Genomic DNA, 22,116 nt, shown 5'->3' with positions numbered 1-22,116 from the left:
ACGCCCGCCCGAAGCACGGGGAGCCCTCTGGAGGGCTCCACGTGCTTCAGGCGGCAGGCTGCTGCCCACAAGCCTTGTGAGCCCGCGGGACCTCCCGCCAGGCTTGCAAGGCTTGCGGATAGCTTCCTGAAGCCTGGAGAGCTAGAGGCATCAGTGAGCACCGACCCCTCTCACTCTCCAGCCTTCAGCGAAAGCCTACATTCGCCCCATAGGACGCACACACATTTCCCCTTCATTTTTGGAGGGGAAAAAGTGTGTCCTATAGGGCGAAAAATACGGTAAATGTTAAGTATATAGGATTCCCTGAAATCTTGGACTTCCCTCCATGGGTTCCATTATTAATCCGTTTTGCCCTGAATCTCATATTATCCTCCATTTTCCCTTAAAATCCTCATTATACCCTTTGTTGTTGTTGTTTAGTTGTGTCCGACTCTTCATGAGTCGGACTTCATTATACTCTAGTTCTTACTAAATCACAAGTGTTTTTCCAATCCTGCCAAGGTTTTTAATTCTTTGCAGTGTTCTCCTAAGTAGCTTATAAATTTTCCCCACTCTGTATTAAAGCTTTTGTCTTCTTGATTTCTAATTCTCCCGGTCATTTTCGCCATTTCGGCATAGTCCATCATCTTTATCAGCCAGTCTTCTCTGGCAGGCTCTTCCATCCATAGGATCTAAATTTCACTGTAATCCCAAGAGAAACCTCTGTGTATATGAGCTGCCTTGAAAAAGTCTGAAGAGGCGATGGAGAAATTTACACTCTAAATAAATGAATAAACAACCACATCCCCTCTGTTCTCTTTACAGATGTGTTGAATTCATTGCCAAGAGTTGTTGCTTATGTCAATGTGGATAATAAGCCCCTACTGTTTTCACAAGAATCATTCCCGATTTCTAAACATTTTTTCATAAAATTCCAGCTCTTCGTTGGTTAGCGACGGTTTGACGATCTCCAAGGATTTTTCAAAGTGTTTCTGCTTCACAGGTGTTGCTTCAACTTTGTTCTCTTGCAATGCCAATAAAGCAGCCTAAGGGGTAGGGGAGGAGAAACCGACATGAACGAAGCTTAGTTAATGAACACGACTAAGTAAGGGCCAATCATTTCCATACGCCGACTCTGAGCATAAAACTTTACTACTACCATCCATTATTTCTACTCCAGGTGTGGGATACCTACAGCTCATGGACCTACTTAGGGTTTCAATTTGGCCTACAAAGCTGTTTTCCCCAAACCAGACACACCTACCATGCACCTGATGCCATGGGTGAAAACAGCTGTGGGAGAGACAAACCTGTGGTTGCTAATAATAATAATAATAATAATAATAATAATAATAATAATAATAATATATTTATACCCCTGCCACTCTTGGCGGTTCCCAACATAATATTAAAAACACAATAAAACATCAAACATTAAAAACTTCCCTAAACAGGGCTGCCTTCAGATGTCTTCTAAAAGTCAGATAGTTGTTTATTCCCTTCACATCTGAAGGGAGGGCGTTCTACAGGGCGGGCGCCACTACCGAGAAGGCCCTCTGCCTGGTTACCTGCAACCTCACTTCTCGCAGTGAGGAAACCGCCAGAAGGCCCTCGGAGCTGGACCTCAGCTGAATGATGGGGGTGGAGATGCTCCTTCAGGTATACTAGGCCAAGGCCGTTGAGGGCTTTAAAGGTCAGCACCAACACTTTGAATTGTGCTCACAAACGTATTGGGTGCCAATGTAGGTCTTTCAGGACTGGTGTTATGTGGTCTCGGCAGCCACTCCCAGTCACCAGTCTAGCTGCCGCATTCTGGATTAGTTGTAGTTTCTGGGTCACCTTCAAAGGTAGCCGCACGTAGAGCGCATTGCAGTAGTCCAAGCGGGAGATAACTAGAGCATGCACCACTCTCGTGAGACAGTCCATGGGCAGGTGGGGTCTCAGCCTGCGTACCAGATGGAGCTGGTAGACAGCTGCCCTGGACATAGAACTGACCTGCGCCTCCATGGGCAGCTGTGAGTCCATAATGACTCGCAGGCTGCACACCTGGTCCTTCAGGGGCACAGTTACCCCAGCTCATGGATCTACTTAGGGTTTCGATTTGGCCCATGAGGCTGTTTTCCCCAAACCACACCCACCTGCCCTGCACCTGATGCCATGGGTGAAATCAGACATGGGAGAGACAGGCCTACGGTTGCCAATGCACAACCTTGGGAGCCTTAAAATGTGCTTCTGATTGTGCATTGGCAAACGATCAGAGGAGTGGCGGTCAGAGCAAACCTGCTGGGATCAGGCAGGATACCGCGTTCACAGGGAACTCAGTAGTGCAGATGACCTCTGTCCAAAGCATGGACTTGGAGAAGTCCAGCAGGTTTGAACTTATTGCCTATCAGCTGATAGGTGATGACTCCAAGCCTGCTGCATTGGCGGTGTGACCTATTTGCCTGAGAGAATATCCTTCTGGTTAGGTGGTAACCCCAGGCCTTGCCTGACTTTATTTTTTGCCATGCTGCGAAGGGAAAATTGGTCGCCTGATGTCAGTAAGATAGGTGGCAAAGTGTGAGGGATCCGTTTACCCACTCCTGTCCTAGGTACCGTATTTTTCGCTCTATAACACGCACCCGACCATAACACGCACATAGTTTTTAGAGAAAGAAAACAAGAAAAAAAATATTCTAAATGAAACAGCGGATGTATGATTTTTGTGGTTCATGCTGTGGCCACAGACATGTGATCTGACGGTGAGTTTGGGGTAGCCCAATGCAAAAATCCTGAGGATCCATGTGGATCTGCGCTTTGTAACCACGTTTTAAGTGGGGAGGGAAGGAAAAGCACTCAAGGAACAAGGAACACGCGTGGGGTGGGTGGAGAAGGATGCTGTTAATAATGCAGAAGAGGGGTATGAGAGGAGAAGGCTCCTCTCCTCTCTCGCTTTGCTCCTTTAAAGCAAGCAGGCTCTCTGTCCCTCTCTCCTCCCCACTCAGCGGCTCTTCTCCCGCTTTGCTGTTTCAAAGCGAGCCACGGAGGAGGGAAGGAAGGGGAACCATGGATCCTCTGCTCACGACTGCAGCAGATCCCCCCGCCATCCGCAGGCATTCGCTCCATAACATGCACAGACATTTCCCCTTACTTTCTAGGAGGAAAAAAGTGAGTGTTATGGTGCAAAAAATACGGTAATCTTACCATCGGGCGCTGTAATGACCATTGACATGATCCTGTAAGATCTTCTTAGATTAGGAATGGAACACCAGAACGATCTGGGAGCCATTTCAATATACATTGCCTGTGTATGTCCTCATGGAAAGCAGTGACTCTGGTGCTATTCACAATGGCATGAAATGCCAAAACTGCCCAACCTCCACAAGGTTGTTGTGAGAATAAAGTGTGTGTTGGGGAAGGAGACCCATGAAGTACACTGAAGTTCTTGGTGGAAGAACACAATCAAAACGTAGATGAGTCCAACACAATGGGTCTACCCCAAATACAATCCAGTTGGATTTCACACTATATCTGCCTCTTTTTGTTTTGTTTGCTGACATACTGTATTCTTAATTTGTACCAGATACTAAATTAAATTAAGAAGCCATTTGAATTTCCCATTTGAGATCTTCCAAGGCAAAAACAATCAAATAGCATGTGATTATTTGCAATGCTAGATTGTGTCTCTTCCTTACAAACACAAACTTCACTTCAAGTTGAGATTTTACTTCTCTCTCAAGCTTACATGAAGCCTTTCTCCCTTAATTAGGAAAAATTAGAACATTTCAGAAGACTCTCCCAAGACTAATTAGGACTAATTAGGAAAATTAAAAGCCTTACCTCCTTGCAAAGATTTTCAAGGTCAGCTCCAGAGAACAGATTAGCACGAGCTGCTATATCCTCTAGAGAAACATCGGGATCAACGGGAATTTTTTCAGTGCAGATTTTCAAAATAGAAAGCTTTCCCTAATATAAAACAGAAAAGAAAGGGTCAGAGTTACGTATTTGTAAGTAAGAAGGCAGCCAGTTGGGTAGGCTAGCTGAGAGTAGAATGATATTTTCCTTAATGGATCACTACACATCAGATTTTAGGAATGGCATAAAATAAATACACCCTCCCAAAGCAGATAAAAGTATTTGCCCATTTTAGACAGCTTCCCAAATTCCCTTATAGTGGCAAAAAGAGCAATGGCAAACGAACTACATATAAAGGGCATTTATTCCCTGTTATTGATCTTTTCACCATGAAACCTCTGAAAAGTTTCTAAGGAACCTCCCTGGAACACAGTTTGAAAGCCAGTATTCTGCAGCATTGAAGTACAAGTCCAGTCTACTCTGAAATAGGTTTAACACTTTTTTTAAAAAAAGAACAATTATGATATACACTGCTGCATTCAGATACAGCACCGAACCATGGACTGGCATTGTATCTAAACCTAGGTCAACTTACTATGGTTTGCAAAAGGCTGTCAAACTGGGAACTCACAGCTACTATTTTATTATTTATTTCACAAAATTTATTCACCACTTAATTGTGTGTTGTTGTTTTTAACAAAGTAGCATGCTAACTGCTGTTCTGTGTCTCAAACGGCAGATGCATCTTTAGAATGGCACAAACTTAGGAAGCCGAGTTCTAAGAGGATGGAATATGAAAGCAGACAATCAGCTCTAAACCCTGGCTTGCCTGCTAAATATCTGGAAGTTTAAAGCCAAGTCTCAACAGGCTTCATATACCTTTCTTTGTGAAAAACGGAATGCTCGTAATTGCCTATCTCTGCGGTTTAAAATTCACCTCTGGATTTGTGCCCTACCTTCCGATCTGGAGGTGCAATATAGATGATCTTGTCAAACCGTCCAGGACGCAACAAGGCATCGTCCAGCATGTCTGGTCTGTTGGTTGCAGCGACGACAACAACATCTTTGTTAAAAACCTCCTGAAATTCCAGCTAGAAAGTTGGCAAAAATTAAACGCTTGAAAAATAAGCATTTGCACATTAACTGTCTGTCTGTCTGTCTGTCTGTCTGTCTGTCTGTCTGTCTGTCTACCTAGCTAATTTTTATTAAAATTTTCTGTTTTACAATTTAAAATATTAATTTTACATCCTTAAGATATCAATGACTTCCCTTCTTCTCTTTCCATGGTTCATTTTACATATCACAAATCCCCACATATTTTACAAAAACTATACCATTCAGTATTCCACTATTGCATCCATCAAAACTTATTTACACTGTTGAATTTATCTTAATGCTACCAGCGTTTTCAGCTGTACACATTTCCCATATATTCAATAAACGTTTTCCAATATTCCTTAAACATATGTTCTTCTTGTTCTCTTATTCTGTATGTTAAGTCTGCAAGTTGTGCATATTCTGTCAACTTAAGCTGCCATTCTTCTTTGGCTGGGACCTCGCTCGTTTTACATTTTTGGGCTAACAAAACACGGGCCGCAGTAGTGGCATACATAAATAACCTTTTTTGACACCTGGGAGTTTCAGGCTGAATTATCCCCAACAGGAAGGATTCTGGGTCTTTTAAACATCCCCCCCCCAAATTCATTATTGGGGGGAAAATGTTTAATTCACATTAACTGTATATCCTGCTTATTCACGAAAAATTAAAGGTGGCTTTAGATTAGCCCACATACTTGTTTTAGACAACAAGTCCACTAAGAAAAGAATTAGGCTGCAATCCTATACAGTGGTACCTCTGGTTAAGTACTTAATTCGTTCTGGAGGTCCGTTCTTAAGCTGAAACTGTTCTTAACCTGAAGCACCACTTTAGCTAATGGGGCCTCCTGCTGCCGCCGCGCGGTTTCTGTTCTCATCCTGAAGCAAAGTTCTTCACCCGAGGTACTATTTCTGGGTTATCGGAGTCTGTAACCTGAAGCGTATGTAACCTGAAGCATATGTATCCCAAGGTACCACTGTAAATAAATACTAGGAATAAGCCTCACTAAACTCAATGGAACATACTTCAGAGTAGACTGGGCTTCCTCAGCCTCGGCCCTCTAGATGTTTTTGACCTACAACTCCCATGATCCCTAGCTAGCAGGACCAGTGGTCAGGGATGATGGGAATTGTAGTCTCAAAACATCTGGAGGGCCAAGGTTGAGGTAGCCTGGAGTAGACATATATAAGATTGCACTGATGGAGATTTATAATCTGGCATAAAATTTGAACTGTTAGATTGTATTACAATTTGGAATGTTTTTAATGTGGCTTTTATTGGATTGTTAAAATGGAAAATTTAATAAATATTATTCTTTAAAAAAAAAAGATTGTACTGATGGTAACAAAAAGTTTCACTAACTCTTTTCATGTACAGGATTGTCCAGGGTTATAGAACTATGAGGCATAGATGGAAATCCTGTGGCCTTATGATGTTGAACTACAACTGCCATTGCCCTTGACTGCTCTCCAAGCTGGCTGGGACTAGCTATAAGTTCCCCATCCCTGTTACGCAGTATTAGAAGAAAGCCAACTAGTTCTTTATTCAGGATTTATCAAAATTAAAGCCCAACCTGAGATAATCATTGTTGTATGTAGCTTAAACCCATTACAACCTTTGTAGACATAAAATGCAAAGTAAGCAAACTTATGGAAAAGGTTTCAAAGAAACCCATTTGCAGTATTTTCTCCATGCGTCCTTCTATTTATCTGTTTATATCTAATATTGCCAGTGGTGGTATTTATCAATTTAAGGGAAAATGCATTCAAGGATAACTGTGCAGAAAACCGAACAAAACGATTTTCAAAACGATTTAACAGATGGGCGGGGTATAAATAATAATAATAATAATAATAATAATAATAATAATAATAATGGACTTAAGAACCTACTACTGATGGCGTTCACTGGGGAAATGGACTGATTATTAAACCACTCTGGGAATGGTATCTCTGTGAGAGGATTAAGCGTCTCCTAACAACTCTCACACAGAGATACCATTCCCAGAGTGGTTTAATAATCAGTCCATTTCCCCAGTGAACGCCATCAATAGTAGGTTCTTAAGTCAATAATAATAATAATAATAATAATAATAATAATAACAATAACAATAATTATTATTTATACCCCGCCCATCTATTAAATCGTTTTGAAAATCGTTTTGTTCGGTTTTCTGCACAGTTATCCTTGAATGCATTTTCCCTTAAATTGATAAATACCACCACTGGCAATGTTAGATATAAACAATGTTAGATATAAACTGGGAATGGTATCTCTGTGAGAGGATTAAGCGTCTCCTAACAACTCTCAGATCACTGCAGATGGTGACAGCAGCCACGAAATTAAAAGACGCCTGCTTCTTGGGAGAAGGGCAATGACAGGCCTAGACAGCATCTTGAGAAGTAGAGACGTCACCTTGCCAACAAAGGTCCGTATAGTTAAAGCCATGGTTTTCCCAGTAGTGATGTATGGAAGTGAGAGCTGGACCATAAAGAAGGCTGATCGCCGAAGAATTGATGCTTTTGAATTATGGTGCTGGAGAAGACTCTTGAGAGTCCCATGGACTGCAAGAAGATCAAACGCATCCATTCTTAATGAAATCAGCCCTGAGTGCTCACTGGAAGGACAGATCGTGAAGCTGAGGCTCCAGTACTTTGGCCACCTCATGAGAAGAGAAGACTCCCTGGAGAAGACACTGATGCTGGGAAAGATGGAGGGCACAAGGAGAAGGGGGCGACAGAGGATGAGATGGTTGGATAGTGTTTTCGAGGTTAGCAGCATGAGTTTGACCAAACTGCGGGAGGTAGTGGAGGACAGAGGTGCCTGGCGTGCTCTGGTCCATGGGGTCACGAAGAGTCGGACACGACTAAACGACTAAACAACAACAACAACAACAAACAACTCTCAGGTGGACGCGGGTGGCGCTGTGGGTTAAACCACAGAGCCTAGGACTTGCTGATCAGAAGGTCGGCGGTTCAAATCCCTGCGACGGGGTGAGCTCCTGTTGCTCGGTCCCTGCTCCTGCCAACCTAGTAGTTCGAAAGTATGTCAAGTGTAAGTAGATAAATAGGTACCGCTCCGACGGGAAGGTAAACGGCGTTTCCGTGCGCTGCTCTGGTTTGCCAGAAGCAGCTTAGTCATGCCGGCCACATGACCCGGAAGCTGTACGCCGGCTCCCTTGGCCAATAAAGCGAGATGAGCGCCGCAACCCCAGAGTCGGTCACGACTGGACCTAATGGTCAGGGGTCCCTTTACCTTTACCAACTCTCAGGACCCTTAGCAAACTACAGTTCCCAGAATTCCTTGCAGGAAGCCACGACTGTTTAAAGTGGTATGATACTGTTTAAATTGTACAGTGCATAAGGGGCCTGTGTCTGTTGTTGCAACCTAGGTTTCTACATTTATGCCATAACAGATTTAGCAGATAGAAATGAGCTCATCTACGAAAGCAAAAGGATGAAAAACATCTCATTATGAGAATTAGATACCTCTCTATCATTTTCTGTTTGTTCTCGACTGTCGTTTTCCAGCTCGGCTTTATTTCCTCTCCTCTCCGTAAACTTCAGCCCAACGCCATCCAATTCATTAAGGAGGACAGAAAGAACTCTCTCCTGGACGCCATGCCCTGTTTTACTGACTGACCGAGATCCCAGGATAGAGTCGATCTCATCAAGGAACACAATTGCAGGCGCATTGGCTCTTGCTTGACGAAATACCTTGAATAAGTAAAATTAAGCGGCGGGTGGGGGAGATAGGTAGAAATCATACATCTGTGCAGAATGCATAATTTAAGTCAAATAGGGGGGAAGACATGAATTTTTCCCCTATGTTCAAATGAAGTGTAAATTTTTCTTTGTACAGTGGTACCTTTGTTCTCAAATGCCTTAGTACTCAAAAAACTTGGAACCCAAAAACTGCAAACCCGGCAGTGTTCTGGTTTGCAAACTTTTTTTGGAAGCCAAACATGCTCTGTTTTGAGTGTTACGCTTCCGATTTGAGTGCCATGCTTCCGTTTTGAGTGTCCGTCTGTTTTTGCTATTTATTTTGCATTTTTGCGGCTTTTTTTTTGTTTTGTTTTCGTGACAGTGTGGAAACCAGTTCAGCTTGATTCTGTGACCGCAGTACATTGTTTAATGCTTTCGTTTTATGAATCAATGGTCTTGTTAGATAGTAAAATTCATGTTAAATTTCTGTTTTAGGGGTTGTTTATATAAGTTTGGAACGGATTAATCCATTTTGCATTACTTTCTACGGGAAAGTGCACTTTGGTTTTGGAACGCTTTGGTTTTGGGCTTTCTGGTCATTGACCGTATTAAAGATATTTGTTTTTTGTTTGTTTTGCTTTGGTTTTGGAATGGACTTCCAGAACGGATTAAGTTTGAGAACCAAGATAGCACTATACTTGCTGAAGCCAACTATATACCCAGCAGATCACTCTGATTTGTAGAAGAGCTTCTTTTGCATGATATAAAGATCTCAGAAGCTTGCTCTGCAGTAACTCAAAGCCGGGCTTTTGGTGTGGCTGTCTCTGTTCTGTGTTTCTGTTGATCTTCGACAGGCAACCACAACCTGCACTTTCATGACACAACTGAAGAATTTATATTTCTGACAGGATTTCCCTGCTGGATAAATAGGTATTTACCATGAATGTCTATTTTGTTATGGTTTTATTTATTTACTTAGCTTTTTATTCATTCTTTTCAAATTTATACATTTCATTAGTTTTACAATCAATTTCACGTTTCAAAATTCGACTTCCTTCCCCCCCCTTTCTGTGGGTCCTTAAATTTATTTTTTAATATCTTCTGCAAATCCAAATTCATTTAACTTGCTCATTTAATTATCTACTGTAAATATATACTCTTATAAGACTGCAGGTTATTACAGCAATCCTGCTAATGTTTTTTTTCTGTTTCTGTTTAACTGTTTTTAATTCTCTTACGTGCAAATCGCTTTGAGGTGGTTGTTTGGAAGGTGATTAATAAACTACCACCAACAATTTTTAAAGGCATAAAAAGTCAGCCCTGCCACACCAAGAGATAAATGTAAATCCATGAAAAAGGCTCAATACAAAAATTTAGCATCAAGTTGAAAGGTACTTCAATTAGCATGGCTTGTCTGAAGTTACGATGTATACAGAGTGAGACGGTAGCCCTTAATAATGAAAGTGTAGACATAATAATAAATAATAATAATAATAATAATAATAATAATAATAATAATAATAATATATACCCCACCCATCCAGCTAGGTTTCCCAAGTCACTCTGGGTAGCTCCCAACAGATATTATTATTATTATTATTATTATTATTATTATTATTATTATTATTAGTGATAAAAGATAAAAGATTTAAAAATTCCCTAAGCTAAAATTCAGGCAGTTGTTTATTTCCTTGAAATCTGATAGGAGGGCATTCCACATGGTGGGCGCCACTATCGAGAAGGCCCTCTGCCTGGTTTTTATGTTTAACTGTTTTTTATTATCTTAAATTATCTTATTCTGTGGACACACTGTCACCTCAGATGCAAAAAAAGTCGGCATAATAAAATGAGTTCCGTGCCTGCGTGCTCTTTCCTCCCTTCTCTAGCACACTGTAACAGAAAACTTAAACCATTTCTGAAACCACCATTTTTTCTTGTACCCAAACCAGGAAGCCAAAGTTTAATCTCAGTCTATCAGCCACAATATAAAACTAGAATCTAGCTATGGGTTATTAAAGCAGGGTGGCTAGGCCTGAACCAGCCAAATATTTAACATGGTCTATTTTCACCCAAGGACTGCAGACTACGAGGAGAATAAAAAACAAACCTGAGACAAAATCTTCTCCGAATCTCCAACGTAAGGCGAGAAAAGGTCGGCGCCGCTCACAGACAGAAAGGAACAGTGACAGCTTGTGGCTGCTGCTTTTACAAGCGTAGTTTTGGCACAACCTGATGGTCCATACAAAAGGATGCCCTTTGGGCGGGCAAGCCCCATTCTCACAAAAGCCTCTGGGAATTTTATAGGCCATTCAATGCTCTGCAAATACAAAAAAGCCATAGAAACTTCCATTAATTCCTTATAGCATTAGATCATACAAAGCAACACTGAATGGGACAACTGTGCCCCTGAAGGATCAGGTGTGCAGCCTGGGAGTCATTTTGGACTCACAGCTGTCCATGGAGGCGCAGGTCAAGTCTGTGTCCAGGGCAGCTGTCTACCAGCTCCATTTGGTACGCAGGTTGAGACCCTACCTGCCCGCAGTCAGTCTCGCCAGAGTGGTGCATGCTCTGGTTATCTCCCTCTTGGACTACTGCAATGCGCTCTACATGGGGATACCTTTGAAGGTGACCCGGAAACTGCAACTAATCCAGAATGCGGCAGCTAGACTGGTGACTGGGAGCGGCTGCCGAGACAGTATAACATCAGTCCTGAAAGAGCTGCATTGGCTCCCAGTACGTTTCTGAGCACAATTCAAAGTGTTGGTGCTGACCTTTAAAACCCTAAATGGCCTCGGCCCAGCTGAGACGGGAAACCCAGCCAGATGGGCGGGGTAGAAATAATAAATTATTATTACACCTGAAGGTGCGTCTCCACCCCCATCGTTCAGTCTGAACACTGAGGTCCAGCTCCTAGGGCCTTCTGGTGGTTCCCCCCCTGCAAGTGAGGTTATAGGGAAGCAGGCAGAGGGCCTTCTTGGTAGTGGCGCCCGCCCTGTGGAATGCCCTCCCTTCAGATTTCAAGGAAATAAACAACGATCTGACTTTTAGAAGGCATCTGAAGGCAGCCCTGTTTGGGGAAGTTTTTAATGTTTGATGTTTTATTGTGTTTTTAATATTCTGTTGGGAGCTGCCCAGAGTGGCTGAGGATCCCAGTCAGATGGGGAGGTATAAATAATAATTTATTATTTGTATTACAGCTTCAGATCAATGTACTTGTCACCCCACAGTGCTACACTGATAACAGAGATGGACCCACAATCCAGAGAGAAATAACTTTCTGCTAAACAAACATCATTCCTGGTTTTGAGTTTCCTTTAAGGCTTTGAGCTGATAACTTTCTCTGCACTCAACTGCACTGAGCGTAGGGGCCTTCTCTGCAGTGGCTCCCCGTCTGTGGAATGCTCTCCCCAGGGAAGTTTGCCTAGTGCCTTCATTTAGGCACCAGGCAAAAATGTTAGGCGCCAGGTAAAAACGTTCCTCTTTAACCAGGCCTTTGGCTGATTGATATCTGATGCCCTTTTAAAATGTGTTGAGGGGTGTTAATTGGGTTGTTTTTGTTTTTATTATGCATTTTGTGTTTTTATATTGCAGTTTTATGTTGTAACCACCCTGAGACCTGTGCGTATAGGGCAGTATACAAAAATTTAATAAATAAATAAAGGTTATGGTCTGAAGGCAGTAAACCAGCTTGCAGAAGAAAGTTCCCCTCTGCCCCATTTCCTCTGTCATGTAGAGAAATAATTCTCACAAAACTAACAAAGCATTTTGAACCCTCTAAATAAGCATAAGGAACCTGTGGTCCTCTGGATACTGGTGGATTCAAATTCCCACCAGCCCCTACCAGCATCAACAATGGTCAGGATCGAGCAACCTCTTGGAGGGCCACCATTTCCTGATTCCTGGTTTAAGCAGTCATCTAAATCTGGCTACAATCTTACATGTTATTTTGTCTCTACATCAGTATTGCTATAAACATCTCCCCAAGCTCCATGAGAGGAGAGAGCTGAAAATGTGATAAATAAAGTAATAATTGCAGAATCCAAGACCTGTGAATGTATAGCCGCCCTTGAAATCCGTCTCTGTAACGCTACCTGTTTTAACTTGAGTTTCACATCTTCAAGGCCACCAATCTGATCCCAGGCAACGGGTCTGAAGTCTGCAAGCCCAACTCCACTTCGAGCAGAGGATGGCCGAATCTTTTTCAATGCTTCATGGAAGTCCGACATGTGCACTGTGTCAACTGAATCCTGAAGAAATGTATGTACAAGCAGAGGGAAAAAAAGGTTTGTTTGCTTTTAATGCCCCAAACCCTGAAGTCACTCACCTGTGAGAAGTCTTAGCAGCCCTGCCAAAGAACAATCAGTCCGTATATCTGGGTCCACAACTTACATTTATATACTGCTTTCTGACAAGGCACCCAGAGCAATTTACAATGGCAAAATACTAAAGCAAATAAATGATATAAATTGTAGGTGTAAAGGTAAAGGACCCTTGAACGGTTAAGTCCAGTCAAAGGCGACTATGGGGTTGCGGCGCTCAACTCACTTTCAGGCCGAGGGAGCCGGTGTTTGTCCACAGACAGCTTTTCGGGTCAGGTGGCCAGCATGACAACTGCTTCTGGCGCAATGGAAAGCCGTGGCAGAAACCAGAGTGCACGGAAATGCCATTTGCCTTCCCACTGCAGTGGTACCTATTTATCTACTTGAACTGGAGTGCTTTCAAACTGCTAGGTTGGCAGGAGCTGGGACAGAGCAACGGGAGCTCACCCCGTCGTGGGGATTCGAACTGCCGACCTTCTGATTGGCAAGCCCGAGAGGCTCAATGGTTTAGACCACAGCGCCACCTGTGTCCCCACTACTAATTGTACAGTTGGGCAGGGAGGGGACAGTTTGACTAGAGCTGTCTCTAATATCGTCTTTGCCTGTTTGCCTCACTTTTCCCTTCTTTCCCACAGGGCAGATAGTGTCTGTTACAACATTCAAGTTATAATGTTTTACAACACTCTGATTCTACAGAGACGTGCAACTCTGCTATGCTATCCAGGAGCTTGGGATAACATAGCTACAGAGGCCTCCTAGGGGAAGCAACTGTGGCTATGTGATATTAATAATTACTAGCAACCTAGCAGTCCAAAAGCATACCAGTGCAAGTAGCTAAACAGGTAAGTAGATAAATAGGTACTGCTACGGCGGAAAGGTAAACGGCGTTTCCGTGCGCTCTGGTTCCCATGACATTGTTCTGTTGCGCCAGAAGTGGTTCAGTCATGCTGGCCACATGGCCCGGAAAGCTGTCTGTGGACAAACGCCAGCTCCCTCGGCCTGAAAGCGAGATGAGCGCCACAACCCTAGTCGCCTTTGTTAGGACTTAACCGTCCAGGGGTCCTTTACCATACAAGCAAAAATACCCACTGCTGAGTGGGGAAACTGAGAAAGGTCCTGTGAACTGTAGTGTCTGGGTCCGTTCAGTGGGATTGGCCAGGAAGACCGCCTCTCCCTGACACCCAGCTCAAATTGTCTCTCTGACACTGTAACCCTGCGTTTATAGAGATGGCTGGAGTGAAGCAGGCACCTATAACCATATACAGTGATACCTCTGCTCTCAAACGTCTTCGTTGACAAATGTTTCAGAACCGGAACACTGAAAACCTGGAAGTAAATGCTTCCTTTTTCAAATGCGCCTCAGAGGTTGAACGGCTTCCGCTACGCGTTTTTCAATTTTCTCAATTGAATTTGCAGACAGTTCTTTGTGCCTCAGTTTTCAAATGTTTTAGAACTCAAACTGTCTTCCAGAACGGATTACATTTGATAACCGAGATACCACTGCATTGCTAATCTCAATGCAGCAAGCATTCCTCAATCCCTGATAGCATCTCATTTTACTTTGTGCTCTAGAATGTAACAGGGATCACTGAGAAATGAGCTTAACTGCAAATGTCTCGGCCTAGGTTGTGTTCCTTGGCCATATTACAGGGTGTGAAAGGCACAGATTCCAGAAATAGGTGCACATATATGATACACACAGAGTGGATCTGCAATAAAACATTGCAGTGGAGAGTATTGCTTCTCATGATCCCAGTTGCTCCCTTATCTGCCACCTCAAACAGTCAGTTGGTATTCCATGGCCACTGTGAAAAGTTTGGAGAGTCCCCTTCTTAGGGCTTTCCTCGCCAGATATCTTGTACTTTTGCAAAGCTCAACAATTTTGGGGTCTTCCTTAAAAAAAAGCTCATCAACTTTCAGGGTGTGCTGGTTGTTACTTTTTTGAAATATGGCAACCCCCAGTTATAACCCCTTCCTGGGTTTGGGTGGTGTCAGTTAATGGTACCCACTGCCTGAAGATCAGAAAAAGAGTACATATCAGGTATGCAAAGTTCAACCACTTTTGCCGACTGTGATGGGCAAACAAGTTATTTCCAGTGTTATCATCTCAGTCTCTTCTGCATCCCAGGTGTGTGAATCATTGATATCTTGTAAATGTGGGTTACACAGTGACACAGACACTCAATTGCACCTGTAGAACTGACACAAGTCCCCCAAGCCGGTTCCCCACCCCACCCTAGATGTTGTGTGGGCCCAGCAACTCAAAACCAAGCTATGTCTATTTGCAGCCACAATGTCACACAGGATAAAGCTGCTGAGCATTTAACACAAAGCAGGGGGCAGGGGGAAGAGTGCATGCCCCCCAGGGCACAAAAATATTCTGGGCTGACATCTGAAATAATTCCTTACCGAAGAGGCACGAAACACAGCCTGCATTGCAGCCTCTCTGCAGAGCGCTGTAAGGTCAGCTCCAACATAACCAGGGGTTATTTCTGCAAGTTCAAGCAAATTAACATCAATCGACACAGGCATGCCAGCGGTAATCAGCTGTAGAATAGACCTCCGTTGCTTCACAGTCGGCGTCCCGATAATAACCTAAGAAAAGAGCAAATGTAAAGAAATGTGTGGCTATCTTGGTGTATCCTGGCAATTCACAACCTGTATTAGCCGTAGGCAACGCAGGGCTTACCCGAAGCAAATCTCAGGCCAATTTCGAGTGCAAAGGTTTCAATCAGCAATGGGCAATCTCTAGCCTGGCAGGTGCTGTGGGACTCCAACTCCCATCACCCCTCCTCGCTGCACAGACTGACTGGGGCAGGTGGGAATTGTAGTCTGGCAAAATATGGAGGAATGACGGTTCTGCAACCCAGTGCTAGATGGGATGAACTAAACCCCAGACCTGAGCTTCTTCATAATGTTCTTCTCCAACCAACTCAGATGGCTTTAAAAGACACCCTCCAATGTCCACATGATGAGCAAATTCTACAAAGTAACCCCAGTGTGTAAGCGTCACCGTAAAATTATTTATCACCCCGTTTTCCATCATTCCAACTACGGGGCAGGCCTGGAACTGTCCATTTCTAAATATTACCACTTGGAACAAAAGAAGGCTGTGAAATGTACTTCTGAAAATGGGCCAGATGATAAAAGAGTTCTCTTGCAGGAACTACAACTCTACAGTCCTTTGAGGAAAGCCATGACACCCCAAGGTCATTGAGAGGGCTCCCCCTTCCTTTTCTTTCTATAATTTTTATCAAATTTTCTGTTTTACATTTTAGAATACAGTGGTACCTCGGTTTCTGAGCATCTCGGAAGCCGAACGCTTGGGTTTTCAAACGCCTAAAACCTAGAAGTCAATGCTTCCGTTTTCAAACGTGCCTAAGAAGTCAAACGGCTTCCGCTGAGTTGTTTTTTTTCAATTTTCTCCACTGCAGACCGCCCTTTGCGCCTCGGTTTTCAAACATTTCAGAAGTCAAACGGTCTTCTGGAATGGATTACGTTCGAAAACCAAGGTACCACTGTATTCATTTAAACAACCTTAAAATATCAATGACTTCCCTTCCTCTCTTTCCATGGTTCATTTTGCCTAACATAAATCCCTGCATATTTTACATAAACTAAACCATTCAGTATTCCATTATTACATCCATCAAAACTTATTTTCACTGTTGAATCCTAATGCTGCCAACATTTTCAAGTGTACACAATTTCCCCCCATATAATCAATAAATGTTTTCCATTCTTCTTTAAACGTATGTTCTTCTTGTTCTCTTATTCTATATGTTAGGTCCAGAAGCTGCGCATATTCCATCGGTTTAAGTTGCCATTCTTCTTTAGTTGGGACCTCGCTCGTTTTCCATTTTTGGGCTAAGAAAACACGGGCCGCAGTAGTATCAAAAAATAAAAAATAAAAAGGGCTCCCCCTTCCTAAATAAAGCAGTAAGCAGCAATCAGAAGTAACAAATAAGATATAATTTACAATCACCTCTCGGTCCAGTCTGCCTGGCCTCCTAAGTGCAGGGTCCAGGGCATCGGGTCGATTTGTCGCCGCCACGATCACTATGCCATTTTCTCCCCCGATGCCATCTAGAAGAGTTAGCAATTGAGCCACCAGACGATTTTCTGGGGCATTACTTGAACTTCCCCGTTTAGGACACAACGAGTCGATCTCGTCAATAAAAAGAACAACAGGTCCTTCGCTGGACAATTCTCTTGCTTGTTCAAAAACTCGCCGCAAGTTCTCCTCGCTTTCGCCGGGCCTCGAACCGTAGATTATAGGGCCGTCGATGCAAAGGCGGCTGGCACCAATTCCCCTGGCAACCGATTTCACCAGAAGTGTTTTGCCCACTCCTGGAGGCCCCACCAAAAGCACTCCTCTAGGGACAGAAAGGCCCAGCTTCTGGAAGGTTTTGGGAAAGCGCAAGGGCAAGTCGATCATCTCTTTTAAGGAGGTGCTCGCGTCGTTCACGCCCGCCACCAGGATTTTGGCACCGTCCTCCGTCGAATGGTTGTGCCAATCTAGTGAGACTGCCTCTTTGACAGTTACACCAGTTTTGAGGGTGACCAAACCGGCTTCTTCTGCGGTGGCAGGCTCCATGGACAATATTTCAACACATGCCAACGGATTGCCCAGAATTGGCGCAAAGGTAACGACGTGATGGGGAGAAACGTAGACCTTTCTCAGAAGTTCCTTGACCATGTCCTGCACCATGGTTTTCGGAGTGGATTTTTTCAAGGCACGGTTCTTAAAGATGACTTTGACTGTCACTCTCCTGAGCTTGCAAGAAGGCAGGAGCTTCAATTGGTCCATGCTCACGGTGAGATTTTGGGGCTGGCACTCCTTTAAGCCCAAAGTTCTGCACTTGAGATCAACCTGCAAATAGCCGTCGGCCAAATCGTGCCTCGGCCAGGCGGTACAGAGACAGCTGCCAGTAGGGAGGGTGAACTTCACTGGGGAGCCCAGTGTGGCACCCAGGGCAGAGAATACAGCAGGCCCCAACCTGCACCTTTGGGTGCCTTCATCTTCGGGAACCTGCGGCAACAGCTTTAACAAAGCCATCTTCACGGCGAGCCCGCTGGGTCGCAAATCCTACACGCAGATGTTTCTCTGAACAGTTTAGAATGAAGACGAAAAAAGAAAATAAAATTAGCTGATTTTATTTAACAATAGTGTGTGCAGGTTTTAGGAAGGAGGAAAAATAGATTTCAGGGAGAGGTTCAAGTTTCACAGAAAGGTTCAAAGTTATTGGATGCATTCAAGATTAAATTACAAGACAGCCGTACATCTGAAGAGCCTTTCCGTTATCATTCCATACATAAAATTTGCCTGAAAAAGAAATACTTTTCTGAATCACAGAATGTGAAGGGGTCTGCCTTCCCTGAATAGTTTATCTAACACATGGATGGAGAACCTCAAACTGAGAGGACCAATGGCCCTCCAAGCCTCTTTTTTTTTAAATAAATATTTTTTATTAAGGATTTTCTTGTTTTACAGAAGTGTAGTGCCTCGTATTTTTTTCCTTCTTCCATGTAACATTTTTACAAATCCGTTTCATTTGTTGAGGCATTAGGGGGAGAAGAAAAAAGAAAGAAAAAAGAAAGGGGGGGTGGAGAGAGGGAAGATGGATGGGGGTGGGGTCGGGTGGCGGTGTTTCTATTATGTTTAATGTATGTAGAGTTTGGTGTCAGCGTTGCTTGTGTTGTTCACTTGTGTTCCTTTGGTGGTAAGAGAGGTTGGGGTTGGCCTAGGGTGTGATTGTTTGCTTGTGATTGGCTGTGGTGATCTTTGTTTTCGTGTGTGAGTGAGCCTCTTTATACGGCCCTCAGATAATTCCTAGCCCCAGTCCTTCTCCCCAGTTTCTTTACATTCTCCCAAGTTCTTTTCCCTGGCTAGAATGTGCCCTTGACTCCGATTATACTAATAATGTATGTAGAAACAGGCCTACTGTAATAATAATAATAATAATAATAATAATAATAATAATAATAATTTAATTTATATCCCACCCATCTGGCTGGGTCTCCCCCAACCACTCTGGGTGGCTTGCAACATATAAAACGCAAAACATCAAACGTTAAAAACCAAGGTATCCTATACAAGCAACATGCAAACCAATAAAAACAAATAACAACAAGTTTACAGTTATACCCAAATTAAAGTAACCACCAACCCCAACTAAACATTTAACCAACACAAACCTGACAAAAATGAAACAGGGGAACCAAAATTACCTTTTACAAAGGTAAAAATTAATGTTCTGCTCACCTTTGCTTCTGGGCATGTATCCCCTGGGAGGCTGCCTATTAGAAAATGTAGCCTTTAGAAGTATACACATACACACACACCTGGTAAAATAAGATGCTTATACGATCTTCATGCACATAATGTTGCCTATTTATATATACTGCACTTTCCCCCTACCAACATAACCAACGTTAGAGGCAGCAGCGCTCACTTTGAATCTCTCCTCTGCCCTGAAACCCATTTTAACTACCAATTCACACTTCACAAACAAGGAAAGCTGGTCCTTGGAAACATGCAGAAGACCTTCCCCTCGTTGTTATGGGCAGCCAGCTGCCACAATATGGGGGCAAGAGGCCACAATTTCTAGGTAGCCTTGAGCACCAGCAGGCCTTTTGTTGACTAACTCTCCACCCAGCCAGTAGTTATAGGAAGCCAGTAAAGCCCATTGCTAGAGCCTAGGCTTTTCATACAGAAGGTTACAAGTTCAATCGCAACTAAAAGCATCAAGTAGCTGGAGAAGCATCAGGTGAAGCTGCTGCCAGTCCGAGTAGGCAATGCTGGCCTAGATGGAGCAATAGCCTGACAATGGCTTAAGCGGCTTCTTATACCCTATCTTCCAACACACAAACTCAATTCTGAAAGCAAAATGCTCAAGGATAGGTACGCAATTATTTCATCAAATTTATATCCTGCTTTATTGCTTTTTTAAAAAACCACTAAACACAAAGGAATAAACACTAAGGAACCCATTCAGGCATCCCAAGCCATACATGAAATACAGCCACAATAAGCAACATTTCCCAGTTTAATTTCTAAAAGCATGAGTGTCTGCAGGATTTTTCCTCAGGTTGGAGATACCCACACACCCGTAACTGAACTAAGACTTTCTAATTTTTTTATTATGCATTTTATATTCTCATTTTGTTTTGTTTTTTTCTGTCGTGAGCTGCCCTGGGCTATTCGGATGAAGGGCAGTATACAAATTCAATACCTAATTAAGATACGACCATTGCTCTAGCTGGCATTTTAGGGCAGCATTGGGATTAATGATAATTATTTTCCATTGTCTTGCTGCCCCGTTTATCTGGTGGGATTTATGGATGCGGCTGAGAAATGTGAATAATTAAGCATTATTTTAGAAGGAATAAAATAAAAGTGAAAGGCATGCAAGTTTCTGATGAAACAAAGGAGAAAAGAGCCTGCATATCTCAGGTAGAGATATAATAAGGTATAATAAGACTGCAGCCTAAACACTCACCAGGCACCAGCGACTTGTCTTGCATGCAAAGGCATTTTCTCCTTCTTTGCAAGCAAGCAAAGGGGGAAGGAAATGGTACAGTGCAGCCCGCTAATTGGCTAACAGGCCTGCCAATCAATTCTCCCCGCAAAAGAAGGCAATCAGACGAACCCTTGGAGCGAGTCGCTTTTCCTCCGGTCCCGTCGAAAGCGGATGTGGAGTGGAAGGTTCCAATCAGAGAACGGGGGTGGTGGTAACTGGGTGGGACAAAGGAAAGAGGAACAAGCTTCTGGTTGGACGCTGGGTGGCGCATAGTTGCAAAAAGGGAGGTCTCTATTTTATTGAGAGAGGCGTGGGAGCAGTTGTGTTGGGCAGCTGTGTGAGGGTTTTTTTGGGGGGGGGACATAATTTTTGCAACTTTACTTAGTGAAAATATGTTTTTGGGTGCTATTATTTTTCAGATTGCACACCATTCAGTTTGGTAAACCTAGGTCGTATTAAAAAGCAGATAACTGTTCTCTGAAAACCAAAGAATTTTAATTTTACCTTCTGAAAATGTCAAGCAATGCTTAATAATAATAATAATATATGCTCTTAGGAAAGTGCAGGTTATTACAATAATCCTGCCAATGTTCTTACCGGTTTATAATTTATTTGTAAATATTAAATTATTTCCATTCTTTTATTAAACAATGTTATCTTGATTTCTTATTCTTCTGGTAATTTTTGCCATTTCTGCATATTCCATAAGTTTTCGTATCCATTCCTCCTTTGCTGGGACTTCTGCTTCCTTCCATTTTGGGGCTAGTGACATTGTTGCCGCTGTAGTATATAAGAGTATATATTTAACGGAGATGAAAAAATGAGCAAATTAAGTTAATTTGAATATGCAGAAGGGATTAAAAATAAATTTAAGGAACCGCAGAAAGGGGGGGAAAGGAAGTCAAGTTTTGAAATGTTAAAATGATTGTAAAATCAGTGAAATGTATAAACCTGAAATGTAGAAAAAAATTAAAATAATAATAATATAAAAAACTGCAAGTACTTGGCAATCATTTTTAATGACTTCTATGCAATTTTGCACAGATTTTACATACTAAGCAAAATAAATTACGTAAGTTGCACCCAAATATCTTTTGAATTCCCAAGTCACGTTAAAACGTTTTATACCCCTCATTTTTGGTATTTGAAAAATTCAACACGTTCCATCGAGGGAGCAAGTCCTGTTGGTCACAGTAGGACTTCTAAATAAATGTCATTAGGATTTTTATACACATGAATTAATTTATTTTACAGTGCAATGCTAACCGGACATGTTCAGAAGTGAGTAAATTCATTGGGGGCTTACTCCAGGTATGCTCAGGTTAGGATTTTAGCTTTATAAATAGAAAAATAGAAAAATACTCACCTTTTCCTCCAAGGAGCTCAAGGTGACATACATAGTTCTCTTCCTTCTCATTTAATCCCCACAACCTGAGGTATTTTAGGGTGAGAGGCAGTAACTGCCCCAAGGTCACCAAGTGATTTGAACTCCAAACTCCCAGGTCCTTGTCTTAACATTCTAACCCTACACCACAGAGGTGCTCCTAATAATATTTCCTCTCATCTGTCTCTTAGATTATAAAGTGAAGTTATATTGATTTATTATTATTATCACAGAATATAATGGAAGGGACTGAGAGGGACATCTAGTCCAACCCTCT

The 22,116-nt window shown here is 42.7% G+C and overlaps 1 protein-coding gene across 2 annotated transcripts; it reads right to left on the bottom strand.

Annotated features, from left to right (window-relative positions):
- Positions 1–284: 284 nt before the first annotated feature.
- Positions 285–20,601, bottom strand: SPATA5L1 (spermatogenesis associated 5 like 1). Of its 2 annotated transcripts, XR_008327541.1 has the most exons (10): positions 20,435–20,601; positions 16,918–18,039; positions 15,342–15,527; positions 12,705–12,860; positions 10,721–10,930; positions 8,398–8,625; positions 4,770–4,904; positions 3,799–3,924; positions 448–1,025; positions 285–390 (listed from the first exon to the last, which is right to left on the bottom strand). XR_008327541.1 is itself a non-coding variant. In XM_053365359.1 (9 exons), exons 2-9 carry the CDS (start codon positions 17,989–17,991, stop codon positions 879–881), a joined length of 2,262 nt encoding a protein of 753 aa, XP_053221334.1. In that variant the 5' UTR covers positions 17,992–18,039; positions 20,435–20,601; the 3' UTR covers positions 414–878. The 2 variants fall into 2 exon arrangements, 1 of the variants encoding a protein (XP_053221334.1); XM_053365359.1 differs by lacking the exon at positions 285–390 and having other exon boundaries at positions 414–1,025.
- Between the last annotated feature and the right edge of the window lie 1,515 nt (positions 20,602–22,116).

The sequence above is a fragment of the Podarcis raffonei genome, chromosome 14, assembly GCF_027172205.1.
Source record: "Podarcis raffonei isolate rPodRaf1 chromosome 14, rPodRaf1.pri, whole genome shotgun sequence".
Classification (NCBI taxonomy): domain Eukaryota; kingdom Metazoa; phylum Chordata; class Lepidosauria; order Squamata; family Lacertidae; genus Podarcis; species Podarcis raffonei.
The sequence above is the reverse complement of the archived record's forward strand: the minus strand, read 5'-3'. Positions and strand labels throughout refer to the sequence as shown.

Excerpts from the sequence above, each read along its gene's own strand:
- SPATA5L1 (XM_053365359.1), bottom strand. The coding sequence starts at position 17,991 with ATGGCTTTGTTAAAGCTGTTGCCGCAGGTTCCCGAAGATGAAGGCACC. Across the intron at positions 8,626-10,720 it reads CGGAGAAGATTTTGTCTCAG|GTATTTCGTCAAGCAAGAGC; the intron begins GTTTGTTTTTTA and ends TACTTATTCAAG. Across the intron at positions 3,925-4,769 it reads TTGCACCTCCAGATCGGAAG|GGAAAGCTTTCTATTTTGAA; the intron begins GTAGGGCACAAA and ends GTTTTATATTAG.